The sequence below is a fragment of the Apis dorsata genome, unplaced genomic scaffold (assembly GCF_000469605.1).
Source record: "Apis dorsata unplaced genomic scaffold, Apis dorsata 1.3 scaffold_220, whole genome shotgun sequence".
Taxonomy (NCBI): Eukaryota; Metazoa; Arthropoda; class Insecta; order Hymenoptera; family Apidae; genus Apis; species Apis dorsata.
The window spans coordinates 27,603-42,819 of NW_006263502.1; the positions used below are offsets into that span (position 1 = coordinate 27,603).

At 28.7% G+C, this 15,217-nt stretch overlaps 1 protein-coding gene across 1 annotated transcript; it reads right to left on the minus strand.

Moving 5' to 3' along the window:
* Positions 1-8,614: 8,614 nt before the first annotated feature.
* LOC102671709 (glutamic acid-rich protein-like) lies at positions 8,615-12,754 on the minus strand. The gene is made up of 6 exons (XM_006615229.2): positions 12,684-12,754; positions 11,632-11,971; positions 10,468-11,284; positions 9,750-10,392; positions 9,152-9,385; positions 8,615-9,045 (listed from the first exon to the last, which is right to left on the minus strand). The coding sequence occupies exons 1-6, from the start codon at positions 12,735-12,737 to the stop codon at positions 8,707-8,709; spliced, it is 2,427 nt and encodes an 808-aa protein (XP_006615292.2). The 5' UTR covers positions 12,738-12,754; the 3' UTR covers positions 8,615-8,706.
* Between the last annotated feature and the right edge of the window lie 2,463 nt (positions 12,755-15,217).

The window sequence follows — 15,217 nt, forward strand, 5'->3', positions numbered from 1 at the left end:
ATTTGGATGATTTTTGTTTCGCTTTGTTTGGAATCGTGGATTACTTATCATTGTTTCTTTTTTTTTTTTGAAAGGAATTTTGAGAAAGTGTCGATGAAGTTGTAGATTATATTTGTTTCTCTGGTATTGGATTCTTTTCTTGGTGATTTTTAGATTTGTGGAGAAAGTAGAGTTGATTTTGGGTAAGGGTGGATGGGTGAGAGATTTTCTTATTTCTTTGGATTTTGTTTATAAAGGAAGAAAGATTCTTTTTTTTGGATGAATCGTTTGATCAGGGATTTGATTTTTTCTTTTAGTTATCTCATTAAAAAAGTGAAGTTGTTTTCTTTTGTGAATTTGGATTTTATTTATATTTTTTTGAGAAAAGGAGTGAAAAGAGCAATTGTTTAAATTTTGGAAATCTTGGAAAGTGAATGATGCTTTTTAAAGAGAGTAGTGGGATCATAAAAATTGTGAACATTGATTTATTTTTTTTGTTATTACTCTAAAAAGTGACTTTTAAGAAAGTAATTAAATATTTTTTGAGATAATATTTTAATCAAAAGTGATATTTAAGATAATTCCACTTTAAGACAAAAGTTTGTAAATTTAGAATAAGTTTAAACTTTGCTTTTTTTTTTTATCAAGTAATTACTTTACTTTTTAAATTTTTTTTAGAAAAATGTAATCAAGTACTTTATGAATTTGGGATTCATAAGTTTCTTTTATCTGATTCTTCAAAGAAAAATATTGTATTTCTATTTATATGAAAAGAAATGACTAAAGAAGGATTAAAAATTAAATTAATTGCAACAGTTCTACATTACATTTATATTCATTTACATTTTATATCCGTATTTAAATGAAAAGTTTGCTCTTCTAACTTAAATTTTTAATCTTAATCAAATATAAATAAATCAATAAATATCAGAAATGATATTGAAAGGCATATTTACATGAAAAATATCTCAATTGTGTTCAAAATATAATTACTCTTATACATCTACATCAATTAACATTTATGTGTAAAATGTCATCCATTTGTAGTTTACTCTATTACCCAAAGTCTTAAAATATTAAATCATTATCAATACCAATAAATTTTCACTAATTAACTTTTAATCTATGTATACATAATTCAATATGTAAATCGTCAGTATCCATGCATCTTTACCAATTAATTTTTAATCTATAATTGAATACAAATTTGAAACTGCACATCCACAAATTTTTCATTCTTCGATCCTCATATATTCACAATTTATACAATCCATTTGCAATTCGTACGTTATTCAAAAAACGAATCATAAGAAATTCCATAATTGGTATTTCACTATTTTTTCTCTAATTCTTGCAACATTTCCACTAATAAAAAGCCATGAAATGCCATGATAATTTTCAATTTCAAAATCATTGTATTTTTCTCCTACGTAGATATTCATTTAACAATTTTTTTTTACAATTTTCAATAATTTTTTTGAGTAATTTTTATACCGTTTAAGTAATTAGGTATAAATATTAATATATTATTATAATATATATATAATTTAAATCCAATTTTCACATAAAATATCGCGACAAACAAACTTAATTCAAAGATAATAGACATCCACAAAATTTTTTTTTCATTTTCAATTCTAAAATATATTGATAGTATAAAAGCTTTATTTTTTCTTGAAATCGTAGAAAACTATTGGATAAATTTCTAAATAATTCCAGATTCCCTTTAACTTCGAATAAAGAGAATAAAGAAAAGCGAAATAAAAGCGAATAAAGAGAAATTCAGAAGACAAGGGGGAGAGAAGGGTTATTGGTTTTCTCGTTGGATTATACTCGCTGTGACATTTTACCTTTCGCGAAAATACGCGTCAACACGCATATTTTAGGTGAAAAAAAAAAAAAAAGATTGTTCGACGATTTTTCCAGCTTAATTGGTCGACTGCGAAAACACTATTGCAAAATATTGTATGGAGGAGTTTGCTTTTCGATTCGTCGGAACGAGGCGAGAGGTGTTTTAGCCGTGTCGAAAGTGAATTATTAAGACGAAAGTGCAGAGATACTGGTGGTGGAAGCTCGATAGAGATTGGATTGGATGGAGCGTAAAATTTAGCGTGATCATTCGATTTATGATAGTTCACTGAGATTTTGGAAACGCTGCTTTTGGATGAGAATTAGGTATATTTTAATATTTTCATATTCATTCAACTTTTGTAAAAATTATTGAGAATATATTGTTTTTAAAAGTTATTAGGAATATACAAGATAAATTAAAGATAAAACTTGATATTTTTGGAAATATTTCGATATTGTAAATATTTAAAATTAATATTTAAATTTATGATATTTTAATAAATCATTGGGAATAATTGAACATAGATAAGTCTTAGTAACAATAATATTTTTGATTGATTAATTATGATAAATGTTTTAAAAAGTCTTATATCTGTCATAATATTCCTCAATAAAATAGAACCTGCAATCTTGCCATAATATCGAAAAAATCACAATGCATAAATCATATTTGTGGAATAATTATCCTAGCTGACAAAACTACCAACGAAAATATTAGGTTAGAAGATATTAGGAATAGAGAATTATTATATAATTTTTTCATAATTTTTTCTTTATCTTCTTTTTTTTTCAAATTTCTTAACTTTCTTTTAAATTAAATTATTCTTCCATTTTCAAAATTTAAGAAATTTCCAAACGATTTTCAATTAACAATTAGACAATTCTAACGTCATCTGATTAAAAACACTCGAAATCATTTAATCCAAATCTGATCTAAAATTTAAAAAAAAATAATTCCAATCATTTGTTTTTTAAAATTTCCATTTTTTAAAAATTTCATCAAGCATGGGGTAAAAATATCCCTTGATCAATTCTTATGGAAGAGAAGTAAGATATGCGCATGCATGAATTACCACTTCCTAGATTCTAGAAAATGCACACATCTAGGTAGTCCCTGGTCAGACGGTTCGTAATCGGGAATTTACAACTTTTCCTTGTGTTTCCTCGATCGAGGAATATCCCATTGCACACATGCTTGAAGACGATGGAACTGTCTGCAAACATTCTATCACATTTCGCGTATTTAACTTCGATCATTGACGAGGAATATGAGCAAACTTTTTGCTAACTCGTACGATAATTGATTGCTCTGAAAGATTACATCATTTGTTTTATTCTTTTTGTCATTTAGAATATTTTTAATCGATGGATAATAATTTTTCTTTCTTTGGAATTTAATAAAAGGAGAAGGAAAAAGTTTACATGTGGATATCTAATAATACTTTTTGAATGAAAATTTAATTAGATAAGAAAGTTTTTGAGTATAATTGAAGAAATGTATATATTTTTTGATTAAGAACAAAATTTTGATGAAATATTTTTAATATATCTTTATATTATATGGTGTAAAGTGGTAAAGGATACGTAGAAATAGTTTCAAAGCAATGCTATAGTTATACTTTAACTTCGGTTTCATAATAGAATATTCAGTTCAAAGTAAGATTAAACTTCGAAATAGTATTCTACTCTTTAACCTGTCCTATCCTATCTATGAATTATTTGAAAATCGTGAATGTTTAAGGGATTAAAATTTCTATTTCCTTACAAAGTTTCTCTTATTTTAAAAATTCAGAACATATAATGTTCAAATTTAATTTTAATATATTATTCTATTATTTTTATGGATTTTTTATGGATAAAAAATAAATATTTTTGTTGAACTATTGTTATATATCCATGAATGATAAAAAGTTAAAAAAATATTGGACAATCTTAAATTCTTCTTAAAATAATATAATCACAAGGATCACAAAAAATAGATTTAATTATTGGAGAAGATTTGTTCTCTGAATCCAAAGTAGTTCTCAAATCTCTTGAAATACTCGAATTAACGATGTGAACTTTGTCATCTTTTGTAATCCGAGACAAATCAAATATATTTTACGTGCAAAGCTGTTAAAATAAAAATTCATAGGTCGTATAAAAAAGATATATCAAAATTGCAAAATTTACAAGTACTAGAAAAAAATTGGAAAATATAGAGAATTATAAAAAGAATGACAAAAATAGAAAAATTGCAATTTTATTTTCATTTTATTAATCCTCTTCGATTCGATTCAAAAAATTTCTTACCTCATTTTATATGATTGCTGTACATGAGGTAGCTTATGGAAAAAGTTTTCCATTACTCAGTGTACACTTATTATGATTCATCGAGAGATTTTCATGCATAAGACGAGCGATCATTACACGGTTTCTCGCTTACCAGTTCAAAGGTGACATAGCTCGCTTTCTGTTTGCAGAATGCGATGAAAATTGCATTTTGTCTGCAAGGTAAATCACGTTTGAAACTTTGTATCCATATAATTTGATCAGTTTTAATACAATCACATATATACACGTTACATATATAATACGTGTATTTTTAAAAGATAAATTTTATTCTTCTTATTAAATTAATTCTTCGTGAATAAAGATGGAAAATTTTTTTGAATTAATACTTTTAATTGAAAAAAAACTTTAGAATTGAATTAAAAAAAATTAGGATATCGTATATTAATATTACTTATTTATAATATTATTTATAAAATTTTATTAAACACATTTGACCAAATCATGATTAATAACTGCATTAATAATAATATATTAATATATTAATGTAATATATTAATAAAATCTATATTTGCATAAGCAATTTCGTGACAAAAATGTGATACAAATGTATTTCCAATAAATAATTTCGAAGAAACTCAATTTAAAAAATATATTACATTTTACACTACATAAAATAATATACAATTACACGTTTCTTTAGTTTACTATATCATATTATATTCATTTCATTCTATTTTACATGTTTCTTCATATTTCTGCACAATTTCCTCGTTTAAAGAAGAAACGCCAAACATCTCGAAACCAATCTCACCATACATCGCATGGAATCGATGGATTGAACGGAATTAACGAAATTAACCATATGTTTCAATACTTTTTCGATATTCGACGGGTTGATGTTAATAACAACGGACAGCCAATCGCGATTAAGCGAGCCATTAAAGCGTTAATTAACATCGACGGCCCGGAATCCTTTGTATCGTAATTGTTACCTTCGCTTCCCCCCCTTTTCCGGTGACGCATTAACACCGTATCGGTGACAAGCCGCGTTCAATTCGTCGAATAAAATGTCTGACATTGATTGAGACATCGCACGACCGCAGAATCGAATTTCATCAACACGTGTACACCATTAAAGCCCAAATGAAAAATAAACAATCTAATTCGTACGACTCGACGCGACGCGATTCGCTCCGTCTCTCCGCCATTTGGCTTTAGGATATCTTCAAGTGTGCATGTAAGAGGGACGATCGATATAATATTTCTTTTCTTCCTTTTTTTCTTTTTCTTTTTAGAATACTTTTTACTTTCAATGGAAAATCGAATTCGTTCGCTCGTAAAGGGGAAAGAGGGGACCCGTTTTCTACATGACAATAGATGTCAATAGGCTTTTATTATAGTGACGAGTAGGCGTATACTGGATGTATAAAACGTGGGGGTGGAAAATACTCTGGCTCTCATCAGAAGACGAAATTTGATGGCGAAACGAAAGGACGTAGGTCTTTCGTACGTTTCCCATTTTTCTTTTTCTTTACTCTCTTGCGTTCATTTTGAAAAGAAATATTCGTGTTATTCAAGGATATTTCATAGAAAACTTAAAAAAAGAATTTTTAATTATATACAGTTTGTTACAGTGTGCAGAAAAATTTGATTTTTAATATATCGTTATCATTCATCGTATCTATATTGGATATTCTTCTATGATGTTCTCTTATTAACGATAACGTAATCAAATACTATAAATGTGTTTCCAAAATTTATCACCCTCAAGTACAAATAAAACATCGACACGAATTTTCACTTTCGAGGGCGTCACGCAATAGATCAGATATCGAAATTCGAAATGCAACAGGATCTAAATGCCAATGAATTTAATAATAGTGGATAAGCAGAGCTTCAAATTCTTCAATTTCTTGTAAAAAGTATTTATTGCTTTTAAATATTACATATCTTTTATACCTCATAGGTGTACACCTTAAAATTTGCAACTTGATTTTTCCAAAACGAATAAAATTACAATTGAAATTCTATTTAAAATCGACACTTTAATCATTTCTTATCGTAGAACGCTGAACAGCTTTGTAAAAATTTCGTTCCTCCCTCGAGAAAGAATTAATCTTTCCAAAATGTAAAAAATGGCGGGAAATTCAGGAGGATTCGAAATAATCGAAAGCGAATCAATGGATAATTATTTATAAACAATTGTTCAACGATAATAAAATTTATCCCATACATCAAACTTCGTGAAAAAAACGAAACACATAAATAAAATACGATAATGAAATTTAAAAAACCAAGCTTCTCATACTAAATCTTTGAAAAACACTGAATTTATACCATCCCCTATATGTCTACAACGCAATAACATCCTCGTGGTTTAATAAAACCAAAAATAACGCTTGTAAAATAAAATAAAATTCTATTCTCGACGCGATCGTTTTCCTTGACAAATCAAACGAATTCCGAAATCCCCGCCGATTATCCGACTCGCGATTAATTTTCCATGAGAATCGAGGGGGAGAGAAGGAGAGGGATCGAGTGCGAATGCGGCCAAGTTATCGCGTAATATACGAAAGAGAGATTGTCAGATAACAGGATATACAGTTTTATTGGGTCAACGATGGGGCCACGCGCCACGTCCACGTTTAGGATACGTGACGATTGCCCGGTCTGTGCCGGTGTCGATTCACACGAGGCTCATCCGACGGACGTGTCGCGTGAAAACTCGGAACTAATGACACAAACGATATCCCATTAGGAATGGAGAGAGAGAGAGAGAGAAAGAGAGACGGTTGATGAATTATGTTTGAGAGGAGGAGGGAAGGAGGATGGCGGTCTTTTTTATCTTTCGCCCCGTGGGAAAGAGCGTTGATATCGTAAGAGTAGTTAGATTGTAAATCACCTGTCGATACCATTCGCGGGCAGCTGGGATCGTTCGCGCCGATCTTGGCGCGCTAATAAGTTTCGGGTGATCGATAAAGAATGCGTGGGCGGTTGGGACGAAGGAGAACGAAAGATGGCTCGTTTCGGATTTTCGATGATTCTTGGGATCTTGTTAGAGAGATGTGGGGTGTGAGAGGTGTGGGATGATGGTAGAATGGTTGAATTGTAATTGGTTTGAATAATGTTGAAGTTTGGATGAGTATGGGGGTTGTTTCGTCATGACCTTTTACCGGTGTTCTATTTGCGTTATTTATTTAATAAGGATTTTAAATTTGCGGGAAGGAGTGATAATTCATTACACAGAAATTGTAAAAGTTGGCCGTATTTAGTATGGAGGAAGAATAATTTCTTTGATTAATCTACTTTTCTGGATTTAATTTAAATATGGTATTTTTAAATTGAATAATTATTCATAAGAAGAAATATAGACAACTTTTTACACAAATGTAAGTTCAAGTAATTCTAACGAAGAAATAGAAGTGAAAATAATGTTTAAAATTATTATATTATTGTAAATATGGAATGATTTTTTAAAAATATTAATCTTCTTGTATATTTAAATTCTTCTTTTGTTTCTAATATTCAAATAGATCAAGCTGCATGCACATTACATAATAAAATATGTAGAGTAGAATTAATAAAGCATATAGAGTTTAGAAAACTTTGACCGATCACCAAATGCCATGACCAAGAAATTTCTTCGATTTTTCTTCAAAGTTTTCCCATGATCTATCTATATTTTTTCCATTTAACCATCTGCTTATCCAAATAGAGAAATCCATCATTCTCGATATCATTTCTTCTATAATGCAGAATAATCATTACAAAGAAAAATAAATATTCGAAAATTTCCTCTTCATAGATCATATGCAGATGTTGAATCACTTATTTGAGAATAATTCTATGTTCATCATACCGAAAATCCAACTTTCCAAATTTCTCACAAAGCATTTCCAGCAGGTCACTCTGTCAAGAATATTCCTTTAAAAACGATTCTCTCGCGAAACATAATGTCAAAATATCGTGTAACACGATTCAAAGGATTTTAGTCTTCCTGTTGGACAATGCAGTTACTTTCAACGTAGTTTCATGTGTTTTTTCTTATAGATTTCTTCACACAAAGTGAATGAAATTCGATCTAATTTGATAGAACGTTTCGAAAGTTTTATTTTAACAAGTATAACAATAATTTTTATTGTAATTATAATATTTAATTGTAAAAATTGTATTAGATACAATTTGTAAAAAGAATATCTAAAGATATAATAAATGGTGCGTGTATAAGTATGAAAATTTTAATGCTATTTACAAAAATATTAGATTTTAATTAAAAAAAAGCATATGGTTAGATTCTTACTTTTGCAGATTGTTCTAATGCAGAGATTTTTCTAACATTCTAAATAATTAAATTTATCTTTTTGGCAAATTTTGCTTTCACGTTGTATTAATTTTCTTATTATAATAATTTTATATATATGTGTATTTTTTAAACTTATAAAAATTTTATAAAAATACCATTTAATCTTAAATTCAAAGTGAAAGAAAGAGCAATTATTGGCACGAATACTTAATTAAATTTCAATTTAATATCTCTCTGTCGAATTTAAGAATTTAATTTCTGTAATAATAAAAAATAAAATCTCTGCAATTATCAAAGAATCAATGATTCTTCTCACCACCTTTTTCATCGTCACCCTTCTTGTACGACCATTTCTTGCCATCTTTATGATCTTTCTTTTCCCCATGCATATTTTTATATTCGTGATGACTATCCTTGCCCTCGTTAACCTTATAACCTTTGTCCTCATAATGGTGATCGCCTTTCGCGTACTTGCCTTCTTTACCGTACTTTCCCTCCTCGTCGCCTTCGTTATGGTGTCCCGATTTATAATGGCCACCCTTGGACATTTTGTGCTCGCCATACAGCTCACCTTCCTTCTCCATATCCCCATCTTCGTGAAATTCGTCGAAGAATTCCGTTCGCTTTTCGAACTCATCCTGAAATAAAAAAAAAGAAAAGAAAAAAAAAGAAGAAGAGAAAAATAATATTAGAAAGTAATATCAATCGAGAGAAGAAAATTGATTCACTCCACGTAGGATTTACCTTTTCGTGCACCGAGTGTTGTCCTTTGGTATTGTAACCCTTTTGATGCTCACCCTTCTCGTCGAATTCCGCCTGTTTCTCGCCTTTCTCGTCCTTTTGATGCTCCTCGTGATAACCACCCTCTTCCTTGTGCTCTTTCTCATCGCCATCCTTCTCATCGTAATAATTGCTCTTCCGTTCCTTGTCTTGATGACCCTTATTGGCTTTCTCGTTCTCGTCCCAGCTCTTATAGACCTATAAAAAACACAAATTAAACACATAATAACTTCCTTATTAATGTTTTGGTATTCACACATCGATATTGAATTTAATTAATATTTTCTTCGTCACTTTTCTTCTTCATTTACCTATCTTTTAGTAGGTATTTTAGTTATCTATCCTATCTTTTAGTTATCCTTTTATTTACCTTTTATTTATCTTTTAGTTAGGTATTCTTATAGGGAATCTTTATTGTTCACGAAATAATAATAAATTCGAAGAAATAAAAAAAAAATTCAAAAAAATATCGATAAAATTTACTACGTGTATGTAGATTTTTAAAAATTGATCGATCGAAACATAAATATTGAATATTGGTTGATCCATTGACATCTCCTACCTTCTTTCCCTTCTCACCCTCGCTCTTATGATGTTCCTGTTCCTGTTCCGTGGCTCCACCCTTCTCAAATTTCTTCTCACCACCCTTCCCACTTGCGTCATCTGCTGCACCCTCCTTCACACTCTGATGACTTTCATTATCGTGCGTGCCATCACTTACAACATCCTCCTCCTCCTCCTCCTCCACTTTATCATTATACTTGTGAGCGTATCTTCTGTATCCCTTATCTTCATACTTTTTATACCTTTCAGAACTATCCTCTTCAGTTTCAGGCAATTTTCGATTATTCTGTCGATCTTCAGTCTGATGATCTTCGTCTTTACGAATTTCATATTTCCTGTTTTCGTCGTTTTCGGAAGTTGTGACCACTGTCACGTCATCTGAGGATGCTTTCTTAATTTCTTCATTGTCTTCCTTCGTATTTTCTTTGTCTTCGTTCGAATCATCTATTTTTGATTCATTTTCGACAGTGGACTTTACCTCAAATTGTCTCTGTGGCGCCATTGTAGGCAACAATGGCGGATAGTAGTACATGTGACTAGAGGAATACAGATTGGATTCTGTGGAAGGTATTGGAGTGGATACAATTGGATTCATTGAATCAATAATCGCTGGAATATTTTTATACGAGTTCGATTGAGTCACTGATGAAGCTTTGAAGGATGGATCTATATCTGATTCACTAACGTATTTTTTATTGTTATATATTGGTTTGTTTGTCGAGCTTTCATTCTCAAAGAAATCATCTCTCTCAGTAGTTTGAACATTTTTATAAGAAGGATTGTCTCTATTTGGTTTAAAAGATTCATTACGATCAGTGGATGTAGAAGGACTGCTCTTTACTGTAGAATTTTCTTCTGTGTCTTCGTATAATTTTCTCTTCGATTCAGACGAAGAGATTTTTACTGGATCCACTATCTTTGAATAATCTTTCGAGTAATCATCGTTGATCTTCATAGCATTTGAATAATTTCTATCAGAGACGTTAGAATTTACTTCATCGAATTTTTCTAAATTACTCTCCTGACTTTTCTCAGCAGATCTGATCACAGATGAAAATGGTTTAGGCTCAGCATTGTATTTGATCTGCAAGCCCAATTTCCTCGATTTGTTTTTACCTTCATCGTTAATCGATTCTTCAGCTCTTGGATAATTATCAACATTTTCTAAGAGTCTAGTTGCTTCTTGCTTCGTTAAAGATTTATTTTTCATTCGTTTACGCGTTTTCTTCCTTTTACTTGCTTTGGTTGAATAAGAAATATCACTTGGAGATGTGGTAGGAGAAGAATTTGACGTCATATGAATTCTAGAGGATTTACGTTTGAAAGTTGTGATTGGGTACTTGTACTCCCTGTTTTGAGATTTTGGATTTTGCTCGGTTTTCAGTGATTTTGGAGCGTGTTGGTTGGCTCTAGTATCGTATTGTGGAGTTATTGTTATTTTATTGGGTTCTATAGTTCGTGGTACTTCGTAGTAAAGACTGGTAACATCTGGAGTTACTGGATTTGTATTTTCATTACTGTAAGTTATAGTATCTGAAAATTAACGTTTTATTATTTTATTATAAGCTAAAAATTAAGAAGAAATTAAGTTGGTGCAATAAAAATTTTCAATATTAAAATTCATTTGAAGAGATAATAAAAAATTAATAAAATTCGTTATTTTGTTTTTCACGTTTTAATCAATATTTTTATCAACTATATAATTCGAACACTATTAAAATTTCACAGTAATAATTATTACTGTAATACAAATAAAAAATAATAACTCTTTTTTAAATATAAAAAGTAACAATAAAAATAAAAGCTAATATTTACGATATTTTAATTATCACTTTTAATGTCAATATACTTAATATTTTAATTATTCATTTTTTGCTTACCAAGATTATCATTAAAAGTATCCACAATTTTCCTTTTTTCTTTCTTATTAATCTTCCGTGGCTCGTATTCCACGATAGATAAAACGTGCTCTAAATTTTCCAAATCCTTCACGTTATCAACGTTCACCATCGCTATATTCGATGAATCCACTCGTTGATCCAACGTTTCATCGTTATTCCTTTTTTTAGGAATTACATTTCGAGTCTCTACTAACATCAAAATTTTGTCATTAATTTTTCTAACATTATCGCCATTTAAAAATTCCGTTTCTCTTGGAGTTGTAAAGACTGTTCTCCTTGTTCTGTCGATTTTTGCATTTATTGTCGTCCATCTTGTTCCCTGCATACAGATATTTAAAAATAATTAAAAACAATGAAGAAAATCAATCATAATTTCCTTTAACAGAATCTTTTTACGCAAAATTTGTCAGGATAATTTTATTTTAATTTTATCTCATTCAGAATGAAATATATTAATTTAATATTGTATTAAATTTATAATCTTTTTTTCTCTGCCTGAAAAGTTTTTCATGTTTTTAAATCAGAAACATTTAATATTTTAAAAGTTATTTAATTTATATTTTAACAATAGGATATTGTAATATTAATTTTACAAATAAAATATGTAGTCATACGTTTCAACGAATAAAATTACTTTAAAAATATATAATTTACGAAAACGTCCAAAAAGTTCTAATTAAAATTATACACTTTTAATCCTCATAATCAATATCCTTGTGATCACATTTTTAAGAAAAGTGTATCATAAAGAGGTTTTGTCAGAAATCTTCAAACAGGATTAAATATAAAAAAATGGAAATTATAAATTACAAATACTTCTAAATATTTCCACCCCTATTAAAATATTTAAATCAACTTTGGAAAAATAATAGCCTCCAGTAGTTTTTACCAAATTCCAATCTTTAAAAGTTTAAAAAAATCACATATGTATAATACACAATTTTAAAAATCAAAAATTCAAGATAACATTTAACATTAATAAGATAAAATAAAAAAAAACGTAATTTATAGAAAGATATGGATAACTTTACCAGATAAAACAACAAAAGCAAGAGGCTGACAGCCCATGATCCAGGGATTCCCATTTCTCGTCGGGCACAGGACGAAGACTGAGCTGTGTTTCGAATCGAGCTAGGCAATTATATCAGGTAGTTTCTCGATCTCAAGAAAACAATCCTCGAATGATATGACAATTTCACACCGATTAGAAGGCGAGATTTAACCGATCGAAACAGTAAAGCCGTCATTCGATTATCGATCAATCGCAAGATCCTTTCGGCTTCCTCCTTTCTCTGCCCATAACACAATATAACATTGTTGCACAAGATAGTCGCTCGGCCGAATCGTGGTAAGTATCTTGAGCTCAATCGAATGAATTACGTAAGATTTTGTGTTTATCCTTCCCTTTTCTTCTCATTTCTCTTTAATTTTGCTATTTTTTTCTTTTCTTTTCTTACTTTATAAATATGGGTTTCAAAAATATTGGGCCATATTGGATATTTCATGAACAATTCTATATAAAAAGAAAGAATTTTTGATATTACTTTAATTTGGAAATATCAGTTTAATTTGATAAGAAAATATGACAGTAAGTATAATTTTTTTTTCATTGATTGATAATTTGATTTTATTTATATTATATTATATTTTTTTTTCTCAAATCTTTGTCTTCTGATATGAAGAAAAGATTAAAATATCGTGTTTTATAATTAAACAATTAATTAGAATAAAAATAGAAAAAATTTATATAATATAATAAAAATATAAAAGAGGAGGTTGCAAATGCTTATGAATAATTTGATGTTGTTTCTTGTGACGAAAGAAACGAAACTATTAACTCGCGTTTAATATACCTACTTTCTATTTTAATTTTCCGGTGTACGTCGTTTCTTGGTAAATGGAATACGTTAAGTTGCAATTTAAACCGAAGTTATGGTCAATTCGAATAAAGATTTCATTCGAAAAGGAGTTTATTGGGTGATCTTTCAAGAATATTATGCAATTAATTCAAGGATATTATGTATTTTATGCATTTTTTTATTGATTACATTATTTATTCAATACTGATACTGTTCAAATTGAAATTGCAATGGAAATTTAAATTTTGATATCAAAAATTAATATGATATCAATATGATAATAAATATTAAAAATTGAAGTTTAGGTAGAATTATACATTTTCGTAATTCTTTTTTATGTAAAATTAATTCAAATGATAGAATAATAAATATATTTTTCCAAAGCATAATTTTTTTTCAATATCTTTAAAAAAATAATAACTAAACCAAATGTAAAACATATTATTTTTAACCCCTTTTCTATATTAAAATAAAATTTACATTTTATTTAATATCTGTTAAAAATAATTAATAATTACCATTTTTCCCATTTTTTCCCCCTTTAACCTTGCATGGATGGAAATAAAAAATAAAATCATTAATCGTAACTACGTTTGTAAAAAGTTTGTTCCCAAACAGGGAGTGTTTTATGTTTAAAAAGAGGGAAACTTCTTATAATAAACAGAGAATTAAAAATTTTGTAATGATTAAATACGCCTGACAAATCGATTTGTTTCACGTTTATTATGTAACGAATTCCTTTTTCCATTCGACAAGATTCACGATTCTGTTAAAACGACGAATTAGTTTAATAACATTTATTGTGATTTATTTCGTAATACGTATCTTGATTAATTATGCACAACCCTCGATGAATCGAATGACATGATCGCGATCATGTCATGATATTTAATTTCAATCGAATTATCAGAAAATCGTATATAAATTCAAATGATATAACAAATTTGTCTGTTTATTTATTTTTGGAATTTAAATATCTCTTTATAAATATGATAGGAAAAAGATTTATTTAAAAAACGAGAATTTTATCTTTTCTTGTAACGTTTTTTGCAAGACAAATATTAATATAAACAGTCAATATATATTTTAAATGGGAATAATAAAATATGTTATATTTTGATTAAAAGGAAAAATTATATTTCTTTGTGAATATTTAGAAGATTCGCTTATATAATCATTTTTTATCTTTCTTTTTACCAATTATGTAATCTATACAATTTCTATTCTAATGAATTCAAATTTCAAGCGATATTAAGAAATTAGACGGAAATGAAATGACACTTTATTTCTGTTACACCATACCGTTATGTATTACAATATTTCTCGCTTCATCAAACGTTAAATTTAATAAACAAGCCTCAACCAAGATTTTTGCATAATAACTTTTACATCATATCCTATTCATTAAATTTCCATTCATTTCTAATAGTAATTTTTTCTTTGTTTCCAGCGTATTCCTCTTGAAAACTTACCTTTAATATTCACATCAGGTGAGCTTCGAAACACTTTTCAAACACGTTCAATGTGAAGTCAATATATTGAAAAGAAGATACTCCTGACTGATGAAAATTTTTGCATAAAATGGTGAAAAATAAACAAAACCAAAAAAAAGAAAAAAAAAAGAAAATAAAGATAGAAAAGATTTTCGTGAAATTATGATAAGTTTTCCAAAAAAATTTCCTCCTTCATCGATTCTTGTCCAATGA